This window comes from Ilyonectria robusta (genome assembly GCF_021365365.1).
Source record: "Ilyonectria robusta strain PMI_751 chromosome Unknown BGZ61scaffold_6, whole genome shotgun sequence".
NCBI lineage: Eukaryota > Fungi > Ascomycota > Sordariomycetes > Hypocreales > Nectriaceae > Ilyonectria > Ilyonectria robusta.
The window spans coordinates 1,254,069-1,277,897 of NW_025764440.1; the positions used below are offsets into that span (position 1 = coordinate 1,254,069).

The following is a 23,829-nucleotide window of genomic DNA, read 5'->3' on the forward strand; positions in this document are numbered from 1 at the left end:
TCAACACACACACACACTGGCAACGTTCTGCCGGTCTAGAAAGCCCGTAGAACGCAATCGTGAGCCGGGGCCGGACCGACTTGAATCGCCCCGAGGAGAAATGCTGCACGTCCTGACGAACGGTTGGATGGATCGTAGGCCAGTACCTTGCATGATGCGAGTTACTGACTCGACGAGCCATGTGGTTTCGAAAGAGGAGGCCAGCAACGCCAAGGAGATACTTGGCGATTCAGACAGTCTACATGGACGGCCAAAGGGGGATACATGCTCCAACCACCTAACTCGCAAACTTACTCTCGACATTCCCTTTCTAGACACCTGTGCTCGTGTGCCGTGTCAAAGATTCCAGAAGCCCGCCATTCGCGCTTGGACTGACATGCCATGGTTGTTGATGCCGTTATCTCTCTTCCCAACCCTCACTGCCTCAGCGCGGCGGACAAACCACCACTAACAAACCACCACCTCGCCCACGCACTCACACACAGCATCTCGATACCACCCACCCCACGCCCCCATCCTCCATCTCATCACCGAGCCCAAAGCGTCCATCCCGCGCGGAATCCCACCACCCATTCCCCTCTGTTCCTCCGGGGTCGGTCACCCAAAAAGCCCCGGCACGCCCCCATGATGGCCCTGACAGATCCAATCCGGCAAGGCCAGCAACCACCACGCCCCCATCCATCCCCTCCCTCGATTCCCCCAGGGCTTGAGCCGTTCCCTTCTTTCAAAAGAGCCCTCTGGTAAACTTCCTCTTCTGGAAGCTCGCACCTCCGGACACTGGGGGCCGGCGGCGGCCTGCGGCTGCACCCCGAGTTCGCACACGCGCAAACATGGGAAGGGGGGCCTTGTTCCTGTTGCCCTTTTGCTCTTCAGACAAGGGAATACAAAGGTAAAATGTGCCGCACCGCGCCCGAGGCCCTGGGGTCGTTCGGTTCCGCGTGAGGCCCCCCGGCTTACAGGCTGCAGATGCCGTCACATTCACATCTCGCGGAGGAGTCGCAGGTTTTGGAGGATCGCGACGTGCACCGTGTGTGTCGGAGCGCTCCTCAGGTGGGATCCCGTGACGGGTTGATCCCTTCGCCGCGATTACTTCGAGAGTTTAAAACCCCTTGCCGCAGCACGATGTGGTAATGTATAGGTAGGCATCAGGCTTATTCCTTGGCCGTTGAAGAGTCTGGTGATGAGGCGGATCCGCATCTGGGACCTGCCCTGTATCAGGTATCCGTATCTGTACGATCCTCCAGATGAGGCTTGCCCGTGCGCTCTGTGCGTGTTTCTCCCAGCCAGTCTATAGTCATGTCTGTATTACTCAGAGGCCCGGCGACTTTCTTACGGATCAGTCCCCGATAGTTATCTTCATCCCAGGCTTCCAGGCATCACCGCATCACCGCCATGCCATACCCGTGTCCCTCAACCCCTACACCATGTCGCCGTCCCCTCACCGGTCAACCATCTCCTCCAAGCGGCTTCGTCCCTCATCACACCAGCCCCCCAGTCATCCCACCGATCCCCGGCGTTGGATTTCCAACGGATTTCCACCGGATTTCCACTTTCCCCCTCCTCGTTCCCCGCGCACGCAAACAACAAAACACCAACCACTTTAGCCGGCAAACCTCCCCCAAACCCGTGGACCTCCGGAAGTTCGTTGGCCCACTTCCCCGGCCAGCCTCAACACTCATCTTTTTTCTCCGCATGCAGCGCGATAAGTGCCGCACACCGATAGAGATCAACGGCCATTTCCGCGATTCTCCGAATCACTCGGGGGCTTCCCCGGCGGTCACCGCGTATTCTTGCCAGTAGGGAATGCGCAATCTACGAGGTTTTCCAGTGAGGCTTATCGAGGAGGGGAGCAGATGCAGTAATACTGGGGACGGAGGGTCGAGGGTGAGTTACTCGGAAGTACCTACCGTATCTCACTTAATCATGTTGACTAAATAATCAATTAATCGATTTTATTATTTTCGAAGAGATCAATTAATTATTAGTTGGATTAAATGATTAATTGTATTATCTCGAAATAGCAGTCTGGGGAACATTGCGCAGAGATAGTACAGAGTACAGCCCAACCACGGCCATCTGACTTACACCTAGCCGCCCATACTCGCACCAAAACAAAAGGCCGCCCTCCAACTCGCCGCCATCGCTGCGAACGGAGCCACTGCGAATCACATCGTCCCGTAGCACGGCATTCGCACCCTCTACCAGGAGAAACGAATGACATCTCACAGCCCGGCGGATACGTGCAAAAGAGAGGCCCCCAAGAATAGAACTAGAAGGGGTGCCATAGACGCCGGCCGCGTAAACCCCTCGTCGTTTCACACGGCTGACACTTGGCGTGCTTCTGCCGATCCTGTGTGTGCGAGCCCGGGAAGCGCAAGAATGGCATGCCGAGCATGCGTGACTAGTCCGGCGCGGGTCATGCGGATGCAGCAGCTCGCTGCGAGTGAGCGGCTGCGACGTCTGGTGGCGCGGCTGCAGCCGCTGCGCGACGGGACTTGTGATGTGACGGTGCGAGCTCAGCAGTCGTGATTGGGGGCCGAAATGCGTCTTGATAGTCGTGATGTGACGGCCCGGCGGCTGAGATCGCCGTGACGATACTTGGCAGCTGGTGGCTTCACATGTATTCTATCTCAGCTACAAGTACACCAACGAAGGACATGGCCACGACCTTTCGCCATCAGCAATCACCATCAGCGGCCGTCGCTAATACGCTGCCCTAATCCTTCTTTGCCGCCTGGCTTCCTGCAATCCTCTTGTGCTTCCTTGGGTCCTTACGGCTCATGGTTCTCTGGTCTCTAGTTCCCCGTCCGCCCTCCCAGAAGCCTTTGCCCTTCCTTCCAATGACACTCCGTCCGCAGAAGCCACATGCCTCGACTGCATAGTTCTGCTCCCGACTGCACCACCCGCAGATCATGCGGTTCGCCCACTCATTGACATGGTCCTCATCGTCGTCGTGGCACTTGTCACACGGGTGTACACGGCTGCAGCACGAGAAGCGGAACCACCGGTACGACTTGCGGTAGTGCTGGCATGCTCCTTTGTTGGGCAGCGGTTCTCCCGCATGCAAACCAAGCTTCTCCTGCTTGCGTCGTGGGCCCGTAATAGGCGGCGGGAGTGTCCCTGGTGTAATGAAGAGAAACTTGACCTCTGGAATCTTGAACGTAAACTTGGCGTGGCAGTCCCGGCAGACGTTTGTCACCGTCTCCCCCCGGACCGAAACGAGTCCGAGACTCGGCGTAGAACATCGCGCACAGGTGGGAATAAAGGTGCTCGGCAGCATATCTGCCACCTTACATCCAGATAGATCAAGGAATCCAGCCCTCGACGAATGCTCGTGAACCAGCTGTGCCCTAAACGTAACAGCCATAGGGGACGCACACTTCTTACAGCTCAACGGCTTCTCCACGTCGGGTTTGAGACCTCCTGCTTCATTGAGAGTCTTACATCGCTCACATTTGACGCTGAGGCTCAAGATGGAGACCTGGATGATCTCAATACCGTGAAGCTCGATGGACGGGAACGACATCATGGTTCCCCGCTCAGGGATATCAGTAATCACAGGCGCTGTCTCAACGTCCTCCTCACCCAGGACAACACCTCCCTGGCCCTCATCTTCAGGATCAGTATCTTCGTCGGTCGAATCGTCGTCTCCGTAGACCAAACTCCACTCAGGAGGACGTGCGATGACCTGAATGTGACTCTTCTCCCCTGAAGCCACTGACTTTTCAGTACCATCTTCTTCAACTTCCTGGGTTGCCACTGTGGCTTGCAGCACTTCAGCCTTGGCGGCTTCGGCCTGAGCCCGAGCCTGGACCTGGGCTTGCGCCTGCTTTGCCAGTTTGTGAAGATTCTGGGCAAGGTAATTCAGGTGGCTCATGAGCGTCATATGTTGCTGCTCTGCTGCCTTTTCGGAAAAGATGTCCTCCAACGGTTCGGCATCATCGCTGTTCACTTCGTTCAGCTGGATCCGAAGATTCTGCAGCGGATAGATCAGAGGGATGATGAGATGAAGCGTTTGAACTCCCTGTAATCCAGAGGGTAGTTCAGACCGCCGTTTCGGTTCGATGGGTAGAGTATACACGATGCCATCTGGGGATCGACGATACGTTGGCATCCTCCCCATTCGTGCCTCAAGCTGGCGCACCTCCGTAGCTCGCCTAGCCTTTGCAGCACCAATTTGATCTTTGGTATAAGAAGGTTCCGGGACATATGCCAATGGCGCTGGTTTGACTGGCTGAGCTGGCTGAGTTGGCGCAACTGAAGCAGTGGTTTCCTCCGCAGCTTGTGCGTCCAAATGTCTCGTGTCCTTGAAACTCACGAGCTTGACCGTATCGACCTTCTGCTCAGACAGGAACGTTTCCAGGTTCTTGTCCAGCTCTCGGGTGAGGGCCAGTAGTGTGGCTCCGGGTCGCTCCTCCACCAGCTTTTCCCAGCCCCTCTCGATGTTGATGCCGAACCCTCTCGGGATATCCTTGTTCTTCACGAACAGAACCGGCTTCTCCTCCGGGTATTCCCACGGAACGCGGATGTCGCAATCAAGGTGGGCCAGCTCAAACGGAAAATCCGGGTCAGAGGGCGCCAGTTTGAAGACGAACGAGGTCGCTCCATTGGGAGCGTTGGACTCTTTGGGCGAGTATCGTCGACGCAGCTGCTCGATCTGATACCGCCTTGGGTCCTGGGCCTGCGACTCTGGCACAGGCTTCGGTACGATGCGCGAAGAGGACGGCTCCGCCACAGCCTGTTTACGGGTCTGTGGGGAGCCATCCTTCTGACTCTTAAGAGACATCATGGTGGGTGATGTTGAAGTTGCGGCTGTCTGCGGAGGAAGCGGAATAATGACGACGGGGTGGTGATGCAAACTAAATGAAGGAAGACACAAAGGAAAGCTAAACGCCGGCGCCAATAGAATGAGAATGTGATGAAGTCTCAAGTAAAGGCACTGCCTGTTTCAAGACGTTGATGAGGCGGGTCAACTCGACGTTTTATTGTCTCGAACTGCGTTGAGAAGGAGATGGAGTTGGTTGTGGCGAAGTATTGATGCGGCTCGTTCGCCCCACCCTCAAAGCGAGCCACGATGTGGTCAGATGCCAGCGGGAGCTAATTGGGACAATTAGTGCGGTGACTCACAGCGCGTCATTCCAAGCTATTGCGCCTGCCAACTGGGGAAATGGGGAGAATTACCGCTTACTAGACCCAGTCAAGAGATTTGCGTCTGTGTCATAACCCAATATTGATGATTCCCCATCAGAGTCATCAAGGGGCAATTCGTGATTTTCGTTTAGCGTCTTTTTGTGAGTCAACAGCTTCGTACCTTAGGTTTGACTCCTCCCTCAGCACTCAGAGTCCCTGCAGAGCTACCAGACTTAGAATTGTCCAATAGTGGGTTTCGGAAACTCGAATGCATCAAGCACCTCATCCATAGTTGGTCAAAACGGGTCTTCATGAAATTTCAATTAGAAAGTCGCCCTCAAAGCTAAGTCAGTAGAAAACTGTCCCCGCGTCCGAGGTGCTCAGATCAACACAATGAGTGCATCCTCATATCCCCCAAGCGTAGACTTCAACACTCAAGATGGCTCCTATACACCCAGATGCGTGTGATCTATAGGACAAGCCACACCGAAGTAATCTGTGCGATGATATTCGAGTTCACGTGGGTGAGGAACTTAAATTGAATTGGGTATCCGAAGCTCATCGACATTGTAGGCCTAAGGATTAGTCCGCAGACAAGTAACGTCAACTTAAATGGGAAAATACTTTCGTTGAGTCCTAGGATTAAATTCTCGACCGTATATAACGGTTGGTGTCTCTCGGTGCAATCGGCGAGCTCTCGCTTTCGGCGAATACTGCAGATGGCCCGCAGACGCAAGTCGGAGAAATGGCATGCCTCACCTTGAGCAAGCGAATCACAAAATTGACACCCAAGATACCTAAATGAGAACATCGTATTACTTGGCTTCTTCCCCATAAACAAACCATGAATCCATGACTAAAAGAGCATCTGCCAAGAGGGCTAGTACCGATGGCACCTCTTCAGAGATTGCGTTCACTCCTCGGTGAGACGTTGAAACCGGTGATCAGATCTTTCCTTTTTGAATGACATCAAGGTCACGTTTACTCAAATCAATCACACTCAATGGGGTGCTTTGTTTGCTTCGGCGCACGGTAAGCAGGGCGCAGCCTGTCCAGCCTGCGCACAAAGAGGCGACAAAGTCAGCTCTTCAAGTCATAAATTCCCCCTCACCGCGTGGAGGTCAGGGTGACATGCAGTGGAGTCCTGCATGATGGCTTGCATGAGGCGAGAGCCTGAGTGGCAAGGACACGCGGGGACGCAACAGGGACTCGATGCGTGATGCCGCTGCAGTGGAGGGAACACAAAGTGCGCGTCCACTTGTCTGGAACAACCGATGGCTATCGTGGAGATACATGGTTCAACCAATGATGACCGGGCGGTTGTATTGTCGGAATAAGAAACGAAACTGCGGATAATGAGTCACGGGTGTTGTGCTCCGTGGGGGACGACGTGCTGTGGCTGACGGATCGTCGAGAGAAGAGATATCAAGCCCCAAAAGTCCCAATTTCGGCTGGTGGTACCTCACGACGAACAAGGAATCCCAGCTCCCCGGGTGACCTTGTCGAGGTTTCACGCTCTCGAGGCGGCCTCCAGATCTATCACAAGTACCGCGGATAATGGCACCGATACCTCAGCAAGGGGGTCTGTTAGCCAAGCCATGCTGATGCCCAGGCTGACGAGTCGCAGCCGAGGGCACGTCTCACATTGACACAGGAAGGCAAGGTCCCGAATATCGACCGAGTGTACCTGTGAGCCTGTGACAACAGGGCTGCTCGGTTCCCAACAGGGTCGGCGATTATGACATGTTGAATTTGGATGAGAGCCTGAAATGGGACCGGGATGGTGAGGAGGAAAGAGAAGAGCCGAAAGCGGCAGCCGGATGTGATGGGAGGGAAGTATTGGCGGAGAAGTGATTTATTTGCTGCTCAATACGAGACCCATCCGTGGCGCTGTGGTGGCACCCGAGTGAGATATCAACTTGGACTAACGGGACAGGAGGTCTGGTGGACAAGCAAACATCGGGAAGACAGCAAGATGCAAGGACATGGAGTCTCAATAGAGCCAACCAAGAGGGGAGAGCCAACACACAAGACATCAAAAAAAGAAACGAGGGGATACAAACAACCCAACCTGATGGAGGTCAATTTCAAGCCTTGAACGCCAACCAAGCAATCACGGCGAGCTGGACAATGGATGAACAGCCCTGCATAGATGATGGACGAGGGATGAATGCCTTGAAGAGCCCGCCACGCCAAGGCCAACCACAAGCCACCAGCCGGCAGTCTGTGGGATGGCGCGCTCCACCGTAGTGCCGTGGTGGGCTGCTCCTTAGCTCCCTGCAACATCGATCAGTCACTCGCGGGCTGGCGAATGCCAGGTGCCATCCGTCATCGACTCGGCTTGCATATTACAGGGCTAGAGGGACCTGGGCCGCGTCCCGTGATCTGTGATAGGCGAGCGAGGGCGCCAGCAGATGCGACAATGGCTACTCAATTAAGGTGTGGAGGGTCAAGGTTGAATGGGGGCCAGGGAGTTCAGGGCCAACAGAATGGCGGGAGGCTTGTGGTGTGGCCGTGTACAGGAAGCCGGGGGAGGGGGCCGTGTTTGAGGGTGTGGGATGGTGGACTGTGGAACGAATGCGGAGGGGTGGTGTTGTTGAGGGCTTGAATGAGAGTGTTGAAAGAGTTGTGCTGAGAGGTACTGACTGAGAGGTGTGTACGAGGTGTGCGAGGTGTGAGCGAGGTGGTGTTGACGTGATGGAGGGAGGAACTGCAAAGTTGAAGATGGGTGGGTTGGACGGGGTGGGAGCACAGAAGTCGAGATGGTGGGAGGGTGGGCTTGCCAGCTCATCACCCAGCTCATCACCCAGCGAGCAGATGACCTCTAAGTTGCCCCCAAAATAACCAGCCGCCCTTGAACCAGCCCTTGACAAGCCTTGCCGCTCATCGACACGCCTCGGAAAAACGCCCACACTATGCATCATCTCCCGACCGTCTCACGGGCGGTGAGCCCGGGAACCCGGCTCGGGTGGGTGCTTCCCCGAAACAGCGGGCATTGGGTCTTGAGCCAAGGCTTGTTTTCTTTGCTTTGTCGCTGATGAAGCTGGGAAATCCCTGGTGCCAAGGTACATTGGGCTGGAAAACGGGGGGTGGCGATGTGGAGGTGGAGGTGGAGGTGGCTGGATCCTAGGACGGTGAGATAAAGAAAGAAAAGCAGATAAAATAAAATAGGAATTAAATAATAGCCTGGGGGTATTATTATTTTAATTAATATTGTTATTTACTAGTTATTCTCCCACCGTAATGCCCGTTTGGTTTGCCCTGGGGCTAGAAATGGTTCTCCCACTGCTGAATACGCCGGCGGGGTTTGTGATGGTTGTTTATTTTATGCTGGTATTCTTGGGGTCGGTAGTGCATCGAGCCCCTCTACTCCCCCCATTACCAGACCTCCAGTCGACGCCGAATATCCAACATTACAACGGAAAGTCCATCCAGAATATATTAAATAAATCAAATACATTAAATATTAAATCATTTTTTCTCACCGTTTCCTCTTCCCATCCTCAATGAATTAATCTCAGCCCGCCGGGATCCACAAACACGGGGACATACATGCAGACGGCGGCCAAGCTTGACTCACTCACATGCGCACCAACGCAGCGCAGTACCACGCGTGGCCTCCGTTCCCCCCTCAAGTTCGCCCAGTGGCGCCTCAGCTGTCGCGTCTCGGGCTGCGACTCAAAACCATCGGTGAGGAACTGCTCCCTGCAACACTCAACCAGCTGGCAGCCTCCATCCGGGGGGGTCCTGACCGTTCCTCGCTGGCAAGCAGAGGTGGCAGTGCAGGGTAGGGCCGCACCGCCGCACCGCCGCACGGGGGCTGCCTGATCAAGCCGCGCGCTGGCTGAAGGCGAGATGCGACGGAGGCCAAACCGGTCAGACGAGGTCAGCTTCTTTCACATGGAAAAGGGCAAAGTAGGTAGTAAAGTAGCAAAGTAACAAAGTGTATCGAAAATACTCTGTTCACGCGAGGCCAGACACAAGCTCGATGCAGTCATCTTGCCATCCACCCATCAACCCTCGCATTGGCCTCCCGGTGGCGGCGGGAATCTCCTTCTTCCCCGACACAGGTCATTCTCAAAATCTACATCGAAAAACATGTTCATTCGCTTCCATTTTCCAGGCGCATTTTCTTGGTCAGTGAACCGTTTTCATGCGGTATTGCCTGTCGCCTGGCCGCTATTGCGGTGTCATGACCCCAGAACAGTCACGCTTTCATGCACCTCTCAACACCATGACACCCAGCCCGTCCCCGCGGCCCAGATCCCAATCAGCTGCCTCAATTGCCATAACTAACCGCCGGGTATCATCCCAATGAGGGAACCTGATACCCCTGGAGGTGGATCTGAGTACATCTGTACCTAGCGCACACCCTTTTTACCCTCCCTAAAGTTGCCACAAGCGTTCCCGGCCGACAACGGATGATTACGATCACAAGCGTCTGGATGCCTGTTGCGACTTTATCGCGCCATCATATGCCTCCTGACCTCACAATGAGAAATTTCGACTCAGAATGTCCAAAGGTGAGCGAGTGTCTCGCCCATGTGAATAACTTCATCGCGTGAGGATTCGTTGCACGCATGCATGATTAGCTCATGCCTGGTTCACCTTGACCTGTACTGTTTCATGATGCCACCGTAGCTGTGGACACCCGGGTGTTCATGATCGCGTATCTTTGACTTCCCTAGCAGAGTTTTCAAGCCAGCCTTCACATGTTAGAGGCCAACCGGCTTTTTAACTGGACCTAGAACTCTTATCACTTTGCTCAAGATGACGCCGACCCGCGTGTAATCAACAAGCACGGCAATCATGGGGAGTGTCGCCGGATTCGGCAAACGAAGATACCATGATCGCCCACGCAGCGATGATGCTGATTTTCGCCCAATACGGCAAACGAAGGACGCACGATCCAATCTTTAATTTCTCAACTTTAGCCGCATCTCATGTCGTAAGCCGGGGCAAGTGTAAACTGCAGAGCCTATGGCGCCAAGGGCAATCTTCCCGGTATTTAGGCCCCCTGATTGGTCCTCGCATTCGTCGCTTCCAAGCCGCGACGACACGGAATGAATTTCATGTAAGAGCTGATGCAGGTCCCCCCGAAGATCTTCAGTGGCCTATGGTCAGCGCCAATCATGCGCGGTGAATAACTTCAGACGTGGGAGGTGCTCGCTTTCAATCCGACAATTGCGTGGCTTCGCGTTCCAGGTAGTATAAAGAGAGCATTCGCAAGGAAGAAGAAGTAGGAGATTTATCGTAGTAAATGTAGCCAAATACTATTCAGGCCTGCAGCATTTTACACAAATTATTCTCCTCCTTGTCTCCTTTACCAGGCTTCAATAATGGCTGAATCAGACTCGATCTGGATGTACAATCCATCCTTTGCCCTCGCCATCCTCGGAACCGTCGCCTATGGAATTATCTTCATCATAACCTCTTACCAAACACTCATCAAGTACCGGGCATGGTACTTTGTTGTGGTTCCAATTGGTGCAACCGTTGAACTTGGGGCGTACATTTTTCGAGCATATTCAGTCCAAAGCCAGTCGGCGTTGGTACGGTTGCCACTCTCTCCCTGCCCTCCTTCTAGAGGCTGACGACAAATAGACCCCTTTTATCATAACTCTCTCCCTCACCGTTCTCGCACCAATCTTCATCGCGGCAGGGAACTACCTCCTCATCAGCCGTCTCATCATATCCGTCCTGCCACCGTCGAACCACCGCATCCTCAAGATACCTGGGCGACATCTTACACCGATTTTCGTAGTCTGCGACGTTATCGCCTTTTCAGTCCAGGGTGCCGGTTCAGCAATCGCAAGCACGGATGAATGGACAGGGGACGGAGAAAGGATCGGACGACGAGTCTTGATCGGAGGATTAGTTTTCCAGCTCATCGCATTTGCGGTCTTCCTTTGCTTATTCCGTAAGTTCCATGTCCTTGGGAATCAGCTCGAAGTCGAAGACGCTCCCAAGGGCTGGAAGACTGTAGTCCGAGCTGTGTACATTTCGAGTGGCTTGATCATGGTGAGTTACTCCAGGGGTTCGGGTAAGACAGTGCTGATTCGAATAGGTCCGATGCATCTATCGTGTCTGCGAGTTTGCCGAGGGGATGAACGGATATGCCTTCCGCACCGAATGGCTCTTTTGGGTCTTTGAGTGTGTACCAATGATTGGCGCTATTGGCATCTTTTGCATTTATCACCCAAGCCGTTACCTGGGAAAGCACGGTGCCCGACGCAAGGCTCTTCAGTCAGATGAGACCGAGTTGTCTGGCGGATCGACCACATTGACCTAAAGGATATGTTAAGGTCATTAGGTACACACTGAGAAATGACAAAAGCTATACAGAGTGGGACACACAGGAGCTGCTGAGTACTTTTTTCCTTCTTAGCTTTACTCGATATCATCGATAGATCCAAGCCATGTAGTATCTGTAAACAATAGAGACATACATGTAGTACCGCACCTCAGGGAAGACAGTAGCTATCGTAGGCTTCACGTCCAGAGGATAGACAAGCTGGCAGTTTCAGGTCCCGTTGGAATCTCGCAAGATAGTCTCTAGAAGAGGGTAAAGAAACAACTGGGGAATCTTTAGTGTCTCCGTCTACGTCAAGATATAATTCATATGGGCAATGGATCCGTACTGTTGGATCTCTGCCCGATAATGCGGCGTTGACTATCAACGTTCAAGCCTGTGATGGCAGGGTGGCTTGGAGACTGGAGTTAGAATACAGACCCGGAAAACCCATGGGTTGCTTAACTTACTCTCAAATAGTTGATAAGGTTCCACGCTCAGAGGGCATGGTGGCTGTCCCGTTGTTTAACAAGAATGGCCTCCAGACGTCATGGTCTTGCTCAAAGGAGTAATTTAAACCCCGAACAAAATTGACTGGCCACTCGGCGTATTTTTGGTACTCGAGAGGGAGCCTTTCCAGCATCTGGTCGATCCAAATCTCGGACATGCCTTTCCGGCAGTCGTATCCTTTATTTGATCCCTCGGTTCTATCGTATTTGGCGCTTTCCTCAGACACCGTCTTTCGGCTTATGACATAGTCCAGCACGAGCATGTGCATGATGACGAGCTGAGACACGTGATTTTCTGGATCGATAAAGACAGAAAAGTCTTGAGATGTGAGTTCGACCAGCCCCTCATAGAAGAAGGAGAGTTCATGTACGCCTTGGAGATGTTAGCACTCTTTGAGGACGAAAAAGAGCATTTGACATACTCTGAGAAGGGTCCGTGACCGCTAGACTTGCTATCTTCTGCATATGCGCTAGATATCGCAACTCCGGTACACTCTTGCACATGGGGCTAATCTGCCTGGTGCTGTTGCAGAACTCCTCGGCAATGATGCTATTTAGACGGTTATCTGAGGTGCTGAAACGAACAAGTTCTTGGACCTTGACGATATAAGAAGATCTCGCAAGGGTTTTGAATTTGGATATTTCGATATTCGGAAGCGAATGCATGCCTATTAAGAAACCTGTGGAGCAAGTAAGTTTCAGTGCCAGAGAGATGGCGACGGGGTATCCATACAGCCTCGAACCATGGTGAGAAAGTCAACCAGGCCGTCCGCCATGTAAGCTGCCTGGAAGGTCAGATTAAGCATGGCGCCGAATGCGGCTTCAGCGTCGTGTGTCGAGAGATTGGGTTTTGACAGGTGTTCATTCAATGATGTGATGGCAGTGACCCGATGCTTCAAAGCCAACTTTTCATAGCTTGAAGGTGATGCCAGACTTAGATGGGAAGCACCAATGGCCAGCATGGAGTGGAGCAAGAAGTCATACTGTCCATCTATTGTAAGTCATGCTTCAATGATCGTTGAGAGGGGCTTACTTCATGAGAGAGCCGAGAGACATCTTGCCACACGGAAAACCCATCAATGGGAAGAGGCGGGTACGCTTCAAACAAAAAGTGCCGGAAGAAATTCATGTCATTGACATCGAACATGGCTGGGGTTGTCCGCAACGGCCGGCTCACGCTGGTTGACGGTTCGACAGGACTACGACGCTGCTTCGGCTGGTATTCGCACTCGAGCCCCAGGCGGAGACAGGGCCCGCATTCTGGCGAGACCTCATCGCACTTGACCTTCCTCCTCTTGCAACTGGAGCATCCGCCCCGGGACTTGGTGTGGCCTTTTCTGGGGATGGGGCGGCGCTTCGTCGTCCCTGGTGCTGGTGGGCCTGGAGTTGCTGATGACTCGGAGGCCGAATGATCCGACATGGGACGGTGTCTCACTGGTAGATCTCCAGGGTAATATATCACGAATATTGAGAGGGGTCTGACGCGTAAATTGTGGGATTGTGGAAGAGGTGACTTTGATGATAAGGCGAAACTCCGTTCCAGTGTTGATTGAAGGCCGCATTAAGGATGACGCGCATCATTCATCCGCAGCACAGGCCATTCTTCATCGCCAGCAGCTTCAACCTAATTGTTGACCCGAGACAGAGTCTCAGCCACGCGCATCTACTATTCTGCTGCCCGTGCCCAATTTTGACATGTACAATAAATGCATCAAGCATAGGCATACCATCATTAGTTTGGTCAGGTGGCCTATTTCCTTTTACCTAGCTGTGGGGCCATCGTCCTGTAAACATACATCCCGACCAGTATGATCACTCATTGGAACGCAAATTGGAACACAACATAGGCTATACATGACCTCATTTGACAGGATAAGAAGCAGGTTCTATTCATCATACATGCTTTTGATCTAACCCCGGCAGCTTCCCACTTGGCTTACCATTCGTTCTCATCGGCTCCAGCCACAATGACATTGTTGACCTTCAAGACCATACGGCATAATTGTGTGGCCAGCTGCAGCTGCTGCTTCTTGCCAATCAAGGGGTCAATGACGAAAGCTTCCTTCATGTCATTGCTGCCCTGTCCCATACAGTCGACACCAAGTCGTCCTCGGATCTCCTTGCCAGCCTTCACCTGCTGACTCTTGACTTCAGCCAGGGTTGCAATGGGGTTGAGACCGCTGTTCTCAGCCAGGGTCATGGGGACAGTGTCGAGAGCCTCGGCGAAAGCTCGCATGGCGTACTGCTCCAGACCAGGAGTCTTGACAGCGGCGTCCTCGACTGCCAGTGAACAGGCAATCTCGGCAGCACCACCGCCATAAACAACTCGGTTGTCGCGCACCAGGTTTCGCACCACGCAGAGAGCATCGTGCAGAGATCGCTTCGCCTCATCGATAATCTAATCATCATTAGCTGGTTCTTGGCCACTGGGGTCAGTATTTGTTTTACCATCTTGTTGCTGCCACGGACAAAGACAGTCACAGCTCGGGTATTCGCACACTCCTCGATAACCAGCATCTTCTCTCTCGTAGTACCAAACGACATCTCTCGCACTATGCCAGCTCGGCCAAGCTTCTCAGCACTGAGATCCTCGAATCGAGGCACGATTCGGCCGTTGGTAGCGATGGCAATAAGCTCGATCTCGGGGCCACCAACCCACCGGACGGCGGGGAGCTGGTTCTGGAGCAGCAAGTGGTTGGCCTCATCGTCGAAGCCCCACTGGCAAATGGCCAGGTTGGCGCCGGTGTCCTTGATTTGCTGGATCATCTCAATGAACTTCTCCTTCTCGTAGTTTTGCAATTTCTTGAACTCCTCAACGCTGGTGATGTCAAGCTTGTGCTTGGTCTTGGGCTTCGGGGGCTCGAACGCGCAGGTCAAAATGGCAATCTTGGCGTCGCGCACCTCGGAAGGCATCTGGGGGTGAGAGAAGTCCTTGTCGACAATGACACCCTTGACGAGAAGGGTATCCTCGAGAGCACCTCCAACCTTGCCGTCCACCTTGATCAGCTCGAAATCGACGTCTTTTCGCTCGAGGTCGGCAACGGAGAGAACGGCATCGACGGCAATGTTGGCGAACTGGTCGTGAGCCTTGGAAACGATCTTGCTTCCCAGACTTGTTCGGGCAACCTTGACAAGGTTAGAAGTCTCCTCCTTGGAGAACTCGATGACATCGGAGATCTTCTCAAGCTCTGCCACAGCGATATCGCAGGCCTGGTCGTAGCCGTCGGCAATGCGAATAGGGTGGATACCCTTGTCGATCAGGTCGGCGGCCTGCTCTAGCAGAGCACCAGCGAGGACGACGACACCGGTCGTACCGTCACCGATCTCATCATCCTGCGATTTAGACAGCTCAACTAATAGCTTGGCCACATGGTTTGTAATCTCCATCTGCTGCAGAATGGTAGCGCCATCGTTCGTCACGGTGATGTCTCCGTCGGGGGAGATGAGGATCTTGTCGAGGCCTCGGGGGCCGAGGGAAGTCTTGACGATGTTCGCGACGGTACGGGCGGCGAGGATATGGGACTTGACGGCTTCGTTGCCAAACTGGCGCTTCTTCCTCCCCTGACTGGGAACGGTTAGGAGGGGGAGCTCGGCGGGGAGGGAACATGAACGCACTCTCTCACGACGATGAAGGGTCGGCCTTGCTCATCCTTCATCACCGCCGCTATTTGTGAGCATGGTTAGCCAGGGAACTTCGGGGTGGTCGTCTCGTCGGGCGGGCAGTACCATTCGACACATCCAGATCTGTCCCCTCGTTAGCTTCAACCCCTCCACAATATATTTGTGCGAGACTCACTCATCGCCATGTTGGCAGTCGGTCGTCCACCGCGGGGAGCTGTACTCGCTAGAAACGGGGCGATTACGGCAAAAATAAACAAGATCCCACGAAGTACGGTGGCAGACTGTAGCTTCCAAGCTTCTCTTGATCAAGCCCGAATTTTTTGAGGATTTGGGGTTGCCTTGCACCACCCACCGCATCAACTTCGGGCGGCGGTGAAAGGAAAAGTCCGGCAGTCAGGGGCTGCCTGGTCGTGGAGTGCCCCAAGCGTTCACGTGGAGGGGGAATTTACGCACACACCTTAAGCCGAATTGGGGCTTCTTCAACGGCGCTGCCTCCAGGATTCTATCCATATTAAGCTTAGTCTCTAATAAATCTCAACTGTGGCGTGAACTTTTCACCTACTCTACCAGGCCCCTCCCGGCGTGACTGCATCATTCAACCCCGCCACAGCTGCCCAAATGCCCGCTGTTGCCCCGCCATGAGCCCATGACTGCCCTTGATCTTGGACCTCAGACGTCGACCTTGAAGGCCCCTCTTCACGTTTCGTTTCGCTTCTTTCTGTGCTCCGAACCCAAACCGGCGACACAACGGTGCCGAAAACCGCCTACGTCCGCCGCAAGTCCCAAGTTGGCTTTCTCTATTTCGGGAAACCTCGCCACGATTTACGACTCTTTTCCTACATAAAGATACCCATCCAGGCTTCGTTTCTTTTGCTCAAGCTTGACACCACCACTCCCCCATCCACATCTAAGCCCGCGAGGCGCTCCATTCCTTTCTGGTTCCACGCCCAATCCCTTGCCCCCGATTACGAACAATATACTCAACCATGTCGCGCCATCGAATTGTCCATACGTTCAACCCCGATGATATCGTGTCCGAATTTGACGGAGAAGACTATGGCGAGGAGGAGGATGAGCTGAGCCCTGAGGACAGAGCCGCCATGACCCAGGGCACCACTGAGGTTCTAAGAGCTCTTGGGTCCGAGGCCAACAAAGTCACGACAGAGCAGATCCAGGAGGCACTATGGCACTATTACTACGATCTCGACAAGTCCGTTACCTACCTCATGAAAACGTACATCGCCCCGCCACCACCAAAGCCAGTTACAAAGAAGGCTCCAGAAGGTACGTCTAGCGCAGTATTTCTTTCTGCTTCGCAACGCCTTTTTGTGCAAGGAAATGGAGCAGGCCACGGTCGTCGGGCATATGGAGACAGCTTGGGTTACGACATTGGACCTCTGCCACCCACCTCACACTTTCCGGTTATTCAAAGTCCTAAAGTCTCTCATTCCGGGTTCTTTGACGACATGCCGTGGTTGAACGTGCCGCAAGACCGCCTGGCGGTATTCATCGAGCCTGTCCGCCCTCGGGGAGGCTTACTCGGCGGTGGCGAAGGCGCACCAAAGATGTCTAAGCTTCAGGCCCTCGCAGCGGCAAGGAAAAAGAAGAACGACGAGAAGAAGGAGCAGGATAAAGCACTGCAGACAGAAAAGGGCATCGCAAAACTATCCATCGATGATTCAACACAAAAGGAAAACCGAAAGCCACCCATGTCCGACCTGGCAAAACGACAAAAGACCACGGATCAGTCTACTCTGCAATCCCATACCCAGCCGTTGGCGCCCCCGAATTCCTCTATTCCTCAATCAACAAACCAGACCAAAGAGGCCGGCGTCGTTCCAGGCGGCTTGGAACGGGGGCATGCCGACATGCTTGTCAGTCCTCTCACGAAACCCGATGAATCTGTGGTCCCGACCCAAACAGCTGCTCCATCTGCATTCGCTCAGACTCTCTTTGGACCTGCTCCAGGAGTCTTTGGATCGCACAGACCTGATGTTTACGCGATGCCGTACACATCTTCGTCCTCCTTTTTTGCCCAGGCCTTCGCCGAGCCAAGTCCAGACGACATTGTGCTCGCGGCTCAGGCGAAAGGTTCGAGTTTTGCAAGGACGAAATGATGGGCTAATTCTAATTCCTTTCCAGCGGGGAAGAAGACTGCGGCCGCTCCAAAGGCAGCGAAGAAGTCTCAAAAAGACAAGGCCACTCCGGAAGGAGAAGCTGCCAAGGACATTTCAGCATTAGAAATCAGCGATGCGCCGCCACCCAAGAGCAAGGGTCTTGACGTTGTTAAAGAGTTTGAGAACAGTGCAAACAAGAGGAGCATCAGTTTCGTCGTTGTTGGTAAGTCAAGGAGTCTAATATTTTGCGTAATCGAAACTGATGTCGTTAGGCCATGTTGATGCAGGCAAGAGTACTCTCATGGGCCGCCTACTCTTGGAATTGAAATTTGTGGAGAAACACACGATTGATCGTTATCGAAGGCAAGCTGAGAAATCCGGGAAGCAGTCATTCGCTCTGGCATGGGTTATGGACCAAAGAAGCGAAGAGCGAGAACGAGGTGTTACCATTGATATCGCCACCAACCACTTCGAAACCGATAAGACCAACTTTACGATTCTCGACGCACCGGGGCATCGAGACTTTGTCCCTAACATGATTGCCGGAGCCAGTCAGGCCGATTTTGCAATCCTCGTCATCGATGCAGACACTGGGGCCTATGAAAAGGGACTGAAGGGCCAAACACGGGAACACATCCTACTCCTTCGAAGCCTGGGTGTTCAAAGGTTGATCATCGGTGTAAATAAGCTGGATGTGATCCGCTGGAACCAGGAACGGTTCGATGAGATTTCCGAGTACATCGGAGGCTTTTTGTCTGGCCTGGGGTTCCAGGGCAAGAACGTGACCTTCATTCCGATTTCGGGTCTCAATGGAGACAATCTTGTTAAGCGAACAGAGGACGAGGCGGCATCATGGTACACTGGCCCGACTTTGATTGAGGCACTGGAAAGTTCAGAGCCATCGGCTGCGCGGGCTCTGAAGAAGCCTTTCCGAATGGCTATTTCAGAAGTCTTCCGGTCACAACTAGGAACGACCACCATCGCTGGCCGCATTGATTCAGGGTCTATCCAGATTGGTGACCTTGTTTTGGTGCAACCAAGTGGCGAGGAGGCGTACATCAAGTCGATCATGGTCGACTCTGACGTGCAGGACTGGGCAGTTGCAGGACAAAGCGTGAGCATCGCCCTGACCAACATTGACCCGATCCACATACGAGTCGGCGATATGCTCTGCCACAAGACGCAACCCATCAGCTGCAGCGATACGTTTACCCTTAAAGCCATGGCATTCGCGCATCTGATGCCTATGCCTGTGGACCTTCATCGAGGGCGACTGCATGCCGCCGGCCAGATTCAGTCCATCACTGCGACGCTCGACAAAGCCAGTGGTTCAATTGTCAAGAAGAAGCCTAGAATTGTGCAACCAGGCGATGTTGCACGAGTTGTTGTCAAATTAGCATCCAAGGCTCCTCTGGAGTCAGGGCAAAGGGTTGTTATTCGGAGTGGAGGCGAGACTATCGCGGCTGGCCTTTTAGAGTAAGCATAGGATATGGAAGGCATTGTACCTGGATTAAATACATGAGAGAAAAGCTACATAAATGAAATTTACAAAAGGCCTCTACGATATACTACGTGAAGATGCAGGTTATTGATACATCATCAGTTCTCAGCAAGGCTCCAGTCATCCTAGCTACCGGAGTATTATGCGGCTGCGTAGAATCAGATTCAGTTTTCACTTGGTGCTACGAACATCTCAAGCATTAGCATGCGCGGTGATTCTCTGAGAATCTCGAAACAATAGAATCAGTTAGCGTCGACTTGCTCTAATCTGAGGGTGGCCGCCCAGACATGGATCAAGAACTCAAGGCGTATCATTGTCAACATATGAGAAGTATCGTACTCTTCTAACCTAAACATTGAATTACAAAAAGTTACACTGAATGCTCTTTCAGCTCCTCTTCGGTCCAATCCCACAACTTCTTCGCTAAGCCATCATCCTTTCCGTCGTCGCTCGCCAAACCCCCAATACCTACAGGCTCATAGTACTCCCCACTCTTGACATCATTTGACACCGAAGCCCAAAGCTGGTTTCTGGCACCTTGCTCGACAGACTTGAGAAACTTGTTTCCAACCTTTACCAAGACCCTTACAACCGCCGGCGTGGCCGTCGCACCATCCATGAGCTGGGTACGCACCACGCCTGGATGGATAGCTGCAACTGTGAACTGAGGATACAGCTTCGCCAACTGCCTTATCCAAAGCACGTTCGCTAGCTTGCTCTGGTAATAGCGCCCATAAGCTCCCAGGCTGTCAGCCGTGGTCTTAGCCGTGTCCAAGCGACACCCTCCCTTGGGAGCGTATGTATGCCCATACGATGTCATTGAAACAATGCGCACATCCGCCCCTGTGTTGCTCTTGGCCGTCTTTTCCAAAATTGGTAGCAAGAGCTTGGTCAAGAGTGCATGGCCCATGTGATTCGTTCCGAACTGGATCTCGTAGCCATCTTTAGTCAGGCCTGGGGGGACCGCCATGATGCCAGCGTTGAGCATGAGAATGTCTAGACGATCTGACTCGGATAGAACCCTCATGGATGCCTTCTTCACTGAATCGAAGGATCCAAGGTCCAGTTCCAGAAGCGTGATTGGTGCATCCGGTACCTGTTGCTTGATCTCGTCGGCCGCTGCCTTAGCTTTTTCGAGGCTGCGTGAGGCGAGCCATATTTGCTTAGGCTTGTGCCGAGAAAACTCGAGGACTGATTGCTTCCCAAGGCCGGCGTTCCCTCCTGTAACCAGGATGACCTTTCCGATGAGGGACGGGATGTCCTTCTCTGGGTCGAAGGACACAGATTTGCTGCCAAAGATCATGTTGAGGTATAAAAGGAGGAAGTTGTTGAATATTCGATAATGGGCTCGGTTGGGTTGTCAACGCAAAATGTTATGTATGCTAAGATGATAGAATGGGTAGGGCTCTGGGGTGGGTAGAAGGTTTATATAGAGAAATTAGGAGGCCAGCCACATGATCAATATTACACAGGTACCATTCCTTTCAGCCATGCACCACCATACGATATCTTTCCCGGTTGTATTCCAGAGGTAGTTGGGAGCCATCGATGGACAAGGGAGACGGCGACGGAGAGCCAATGAGCATGGGTTTACCATCACAGTGCAAGGGTTCATAGCCTTCAAGAGAGACGCTCGCCGCAGTATTCGACCCAGTATTTGCAAAGATTTCCAAGCACGGGAGGATTTTGGCCCGATAAGCACGTCATTCTTTTCGGCTCATTTGAATTGTTTCCCAGGTTTGGTCAAGTTTTGTGAGGCGCGGGACAATGGCAACTCCCAAACATGCCTCTAGCTTGCACAGTATAGCAGCCACAAGCGGCTCCAGGGTGATCCTGACCATCACACCATTCCCAAAAGGGAACTCAATCTGGTCTTGGCGGCAGCAGCCTAGGACCTGCCGATGTACTACGTAAGCGGCAGCATACCGTGGCAGCCGTTCTCTTTCTGGCAAACAATCTAGACTACATGGGACATGTCATCGAGAGCATGACTCTGTGACCATCCGCTGCGACTAACTTCCATGAAATCATATTGTTCTGGCCCTATTATTGGGTGATTCTCATGCCCATGCCGACTCAGCCCTCGTTTTCCGCGGCTAGTAAGTACACTCTGGACGTCGATCCACTTCATTCACTCCATGCAAGGCTCGATGTTGACCTGGGCCCATGACAGACCAGGCGTCTGGTCTCTTCATCGTTAGTACATCTCTGGACAAACCAGATAAGGAGACGCGCAAGTTCATCCGCAGCCATGTCATGCGCGGGAAGAATACGCGCAAGTCGAGACACACCAAGGAGCTAGTCAAGCATTCTGAATCGGTCGCCCAAGACAATTCACAAAATGCCAGAATCCAAGGGCTCCAGACAGAGAAGAGCCAACATGAAAGAAACGAATGGAGTCTTATGTCACCCCGGATGATTGCCTCCGAGATCCAGCTTTACGGGTATGTAGAGGAGTTAAGACCATATATGATGGATCTCATCCGAAAAGGTATGCTCCCCGACATTCACCAGTGGCCTGCCAAAGCCCTTGCTTGAGCTTCTCCATCCAACATTCTTGCTAGCTTTCACCATCATCAAGCCAGCCACCTACACCATAGAGGTCACTCTGGTTGAAGGTCAAAGGACTGATATGTTGTGCTTCTCCAATTTCTCCCAACATCCCGCCCTATTTCACTCCATCCTATTCACCTCCCAAGCCTTCTGGGATCTATCACTCGGACAGGTTTATGGCACCACTGCACAATTCCATTTAGCAAAGACGTTGTTCCATCTCCAGCAAAGTTTGCAGGACGACAATGAAGCGACGACGACTTCCACAATGACGGTCGTTATATCGCTGGCAGCCGCTGCCGCCATCCTCGGCGATCTCGAAACAGTTGAGAAGCATATGAATGGACTCCGTCGGATGATTGAATTGCGTGGTGGGCTACAGACGCTCCGTGAGGGAAGTATCGTCGAACACAAGGCTCAAAGGTGAGTACGGCATATTCTTCCACAATATCGGCTGGCATATTTGATTAACCATACTGTGAAGAATTGACTTCGGGCTGGCCTTGGCAACTGGGAGCAGCCTGAGGTTCATGAATGAGAACATATCCTGGAACCCTCAAATTGCTCATGGAGTATCAGTGACCAATTTACCAGAACTCAGCATGATCGATCCACGGCCAGACCCACGACTCTTGAACATATGGGCTGATCTACGAGTCTTTTCGAGAGTCGCAAACGAAGCGACGAAAACTGGAGTGAAGATGTCAGAAGCCTTCTTCTCTCGACTCAACACCTCTGTTCCATCCCGTCTGGTCGCTCTCCGGTTCGATCCGACATCAATGTCGGAGCTTTTGAGACTTTGCATGATGGCTTTCATGAAAAGTCTTCTTATACAAATTGAAGGCCTCGGGCCCAAGATGACATTTCTTGTCAATGGGTTACAGAATGCCATCCTAGCGCAAGAGTTCCCTCCAGCTCCTGAGCAAGCCAGTGTTCTCCTCTGGGTCTTGTTTATCTCGAGTCTGTCTATTTTTGAGAACTCCGACCAGGAGTGGCTGAAAGTGGCCTTGGTGCAGACAGTTTCGGTGCTTGGTCTCCAAACTTGGGCAGAGACCAGGATCGTTCTGAAAGGTTTCCTATGGGTTGACTTAGTCTACAACCAATTGGGAAAGCGCTTGTTCGAGCGATGGATCGAGAGTGAGGGTAACAGAAACGAAGGCCAAGGGACCCCTAGGGCTAAGAACAATAAATCTAGATCGAGTGAGGCGGATAAGAGAGGAAGTCTTGCGACCTAGTGGGACGACAGATCACCGACACTGGCGCGAGAGTGCAGTTGAATAATAATACCTGGAGGTAGGTCACGGCATCCTGTTTGAGTTCAGTTTAGTGAGATCACTTTTAGCAGTCGTCAGACCACAGCAAAGTGAGACAAATTTGCAAAAGTCAACAGGAAAAGTGTATTGACACTGCAAATGCAAGGGTGGAAGGGTGCAGATGTCTACCACTAGAGCGATCCCTTTGGTTCTTGATTTGGCCTAGAGAAGATTATACGCGTACATTAATTCACAGCGATGTGCTCAACGCCGTGACAGGGGCAGTCTACCTACTTCAGCCCAATCATTTTACCGATCGAATAAAATCTTGTATTTTGCCCTCTTCATACCTATATTCGAGTCGCTATTGTGTCTCGCTCCTTGACGTGGTGCTGGGTATAGGGTACGTCCCTATCGTTTGGGAGACCAGGAGTTTGCTTCAATTTATGGTTATCAATAAGGTGAGCTGGCCTATTCGTCCTAGACAACGGACACAGTGGCCAGTTAAAAGTTGAGTGATTTGTAAAGCAAGTGGCCGGGAGAGGATCAAGGTAACACGGCATAGTTGGCCACGTTTCCTTTGGTCAGCGGCAAGCAACAAGGGTGCTGGTGGTCCGGTTGTGGAAGGTTTCGTCAGTTGGCTCCGTCGAAGGATTTCATGGGTGGGTTTGAACTCGGCCGGTATTAAGGACAGGTAGCAGGTCCTCTCTCGTGTTAGAAAGGCAAAAAGGATCGGTAGCGTGGCTCCGAGAGCCCCACTGCCCTATTAGGAATATTCTCGAAATTGGAGGTGTTTTGGAAGAGTTGTGAAGAGGCCACTTTACACGGCTGCCGATGACCCATTTGGCCTCCG

At 52.7% G+C, this 23,829-nt stretch overlaps 7 protein-coding genes across 7 annotated transcripts; 3 read left to right on the forward strand and 4 right to left on the reverse strand.

Annotated features, from left to right (window-relative positions):
- Positions 1-2,622: 2,622 nt before the first annotated feature.
- BGZ61DRAFT_198869 (uncharacterized protein) lies at positions 2,623-5,236 on the reverse strand. The gene is made up of 2 exons (XM_046237890.1): positions 5,182-5,236; positions 2,623-5,097 (listed from the first exon to the last, which is right to left on the reverse strand). The coding sequence occupies exon 2, from the start codon at positions 4,787-4,789 to the stop codon at positions 2,717-2,719; it is 2,073 nt and encodes a 690-aa protein (XP_046106889.1). The 5' UTR covers positions 4,790-5,097; positions 5,182-5,236; the 3' UTR covers positions 2,623-2,716.
- Positions 5,237-10,469: 5,233 nt separating this feature from the next.
- BGZ61DRAFT_475957 (RTA1 like protein-domain-containing protein) lies at positions 10,470-11,422 on the forward strand (the record flags this gene model as incomplete). The annotated part of the gene is made up of 3 exons (XM_046248752.1): positions 10,470-10,682; positions 10,735-11,151; positions 11,198-11,422. 3 exons carry the CDS (start codon positions 10,470-10,472, stop codon positions 11,420-11,422), a joined length of 855 nt encoding a protein of 284 aa, XP_046106890.1.
- Positions 11,423-11,668: 246 nt separating this feature from the next.
- BGZ61DRAFT_198888 (uncharacterized protein) lies at positions 11,669-13,427 on the reverse strand. Its single transcript, XM_046237891.1, has 5 exons — positions 12,965-13,427; positions 12,665-12,914; positions 12,354-12,611; positions 11,893-12,304; positions 11,669-11,836 (listed from the first exon to the last, which is right to left on the reverse strand). Exons 1-4 carry the CDS (start codon positions 13,349-13,351, stop codon positions 11,895-11,897), a joined length of 1,305 nt encoding a protein of 434 aa, XP_046106891.1. The 5' UTR covers positions 13,352-13,427; the 3' UTR covers positions 11,669-11,836; positions 11,893-11,894.
- A 301-nt stretch (positions 13,428-13,728) lies between these two features.
- On the reverse strand, positions 13,729-15,913 carry BGZ61DRAFT_447900 (chaperonin Cpn60/TCP-1 family). The gene is made up of 5 exons (XM_046245412.1): positions 15,728-15,913; positions 15,658-15,675; positions 15,547-15,595; positions 14,380-15,496; positions 13,729-14,329 (listed from the first exon to the last, which is right to left on the reverse strand). Exons 1-5 carry the CDS (start codon positions 15,735-15,737, stop codon positions 13,868-13,870), a joined length of 1,656 nt encoding a protein of 551 aa, XP_046106892.1. The 5' UTR covers positions 15,738-15,913; the 3' UTR covers positions 13,729-13,867.
- Positions 15,914-16,222: 309 nt separating this feature from the next.
- BGZ61DRAFT_447903 (uncharacterized protein) lies at positions 16,223-19,223 on the forward strand. The gene is made up of 3 exons (XM_046245413.1): positions 16,223-17,643; positions 17,695-17,892; positions 17,942-19,223. The coding sequence occupies exons 1-3, from the start codon at positions 16,539-16,541 to the stop codon at positions 19,147-19,149; spliced, it is 2,511 nt and encodes an 836-aa protein (XP_046106893.1). The 5' UTR covers positions 16,223-16,538; the 3' UTR covers positions 19,150-19,223.
- A 317-nt stretch (positions 19,224-19,540) lies between these two features.
- Positions 19,541-20,473, reverse strand: BGZ61DRAFT_347047 (short-chain dehydrogenase/reductase; the record flags this gene model as incomplete). Its single annotated transcript, XM_046239938.1, has 1 exon — positions 19,541-20,473. The coding sequence occupies one exon, from the start codon at positions 20,471-20,473 to the stop codon at positions 19,541-19,543; it is 933 nt and encodes a 310-aa protein (XP_046106894.1).
- Positions 20,474-21,105: 632 nt separating this feature from the next.
- BGZ61DRAFT_198957 (uncharacterized protein) lies at positions 21,106-23,142 on the forward strand. The gene is made up of 3 exons (XM_046237892.1): positions 21,106-21,661; positions 21,735-22,146; positions 22,208-23,142. Exons 1-3 carry the CDS (start codon positions 21,337-21,339, stop codon positions 22,956-22,958), a joined length of 1,488 nt encoding a protein of 495 aa, XP_046106895.1. The 5' UTR covers positions 21,106-21,336; the 3' UTR covers positions 22,959-23,142.
- The last annotated feature ends 687 nt before the right edge of the window (positions 23,143-23,829 follow it).

What these genes read in the sequence shown, in the direction of transcription:
- BGZ61DRAFT_198869 (XM_046237890.1), bottom strand. Translation starts at nt 4,789, where the DNA reads ATGATGTCTCTTAAGAGTCAGAAGGATGGCTCCCCACAGACCCGTAAA.
- BGZ61DRAFT_198888 (XM_046237891.1), bottom strand. Translation starts at nt 13,351, where the DNA reads ATGTCGGATCATTCGGCCTCCGAGTCATCAGCAACTCCAGGCCCACCA. An exon ending in TCTCTCGGCTCTCTCATGAA is followed by an intron (nt 12,915 to 12,964) that starts GTAAGCCCCTCT and finishes ATAGATGGACAG; the next exon opens with TATGACTTCTTGCTCCACTC. An exon ending in GGTCACGGACCCTTCTCAGA is followed by an intron (nt 12,305 to 12,353) that starts GTATGTCAAATG and finishes AACATCTCCAAG; the next exon opens with GCGTACATGAACTCTCCTTC.
- BGZ61DRAFT_447900 (XM_046245412.1), bottom strand. An exon ending in CCCTTCATCGTCGTGAGAGA is followed by an intron (nt 15,497 to 15,546) that starts GTGCGTTCATGT and finishes AACCGTTCCCAG; the next exon opens with TCAGGGGAGGAAGAAGCGCC. An exon ending in TCCGTGGCAGCAACAAGATG is followed by an intron (nt 14,330 to 14,379) that starts GTAAAACAAATA and finishes AATGATGATTAG; the next exon opens with ATTATCGATGAGGCGAAGCG.
- BGZ61DRAFT_447903 (XM_046245413.1), top strand. Translation starts at nt 16,539, where the DNA reads ATGTCGCGCCATCGAATTGTCCATACGTTCAACCCCGATGATATCGTG. An exon ending in GCTCGCGGCTCAGGCGAAAG is followed by an intron (nt 17,644 to 17,694) that starts GTTCGAGTTTTG and finishes ATTCCTTTCCAG; the next exon opens with CGGGGAAGAAGACTGCGGCC. An exon ending in CATCAGTTTCGTCGTTGTTG is followed by an intron (nt 17,893 to 17,941) that starts GTAAGTCAAGGA and finishes TGATGTCGTTAG; the next exon opens with GCCATGTTGATGCAGGCAAG.
- BGZ61DRAFT_198957 (XM_046237892.1), top strand. Translation starts at nt 21,337, where the DNA reads ATGACAGACCAGGCGTCTGGTCTCTTCATCGTTAGTACATCTCTGGAC. An exon ending in GATGGATCTCATCCGAAAAG is followed by an intron (nt 21,662 to 21,734) that starts GTATGCTCCCCG and finishes CATTCTTGCTAG; the next exon opens with CTTTCACCATCATCAAGCCA. An exon ending in GTCGAACACAAGGCTCAAAG is followed by an intron (nt 22,147 to 22,207) that starts GTGAGTACGGCA and finishes CATACTGTGAAG; the next exon opens with AATTGACTTCGGGCTGGCCT.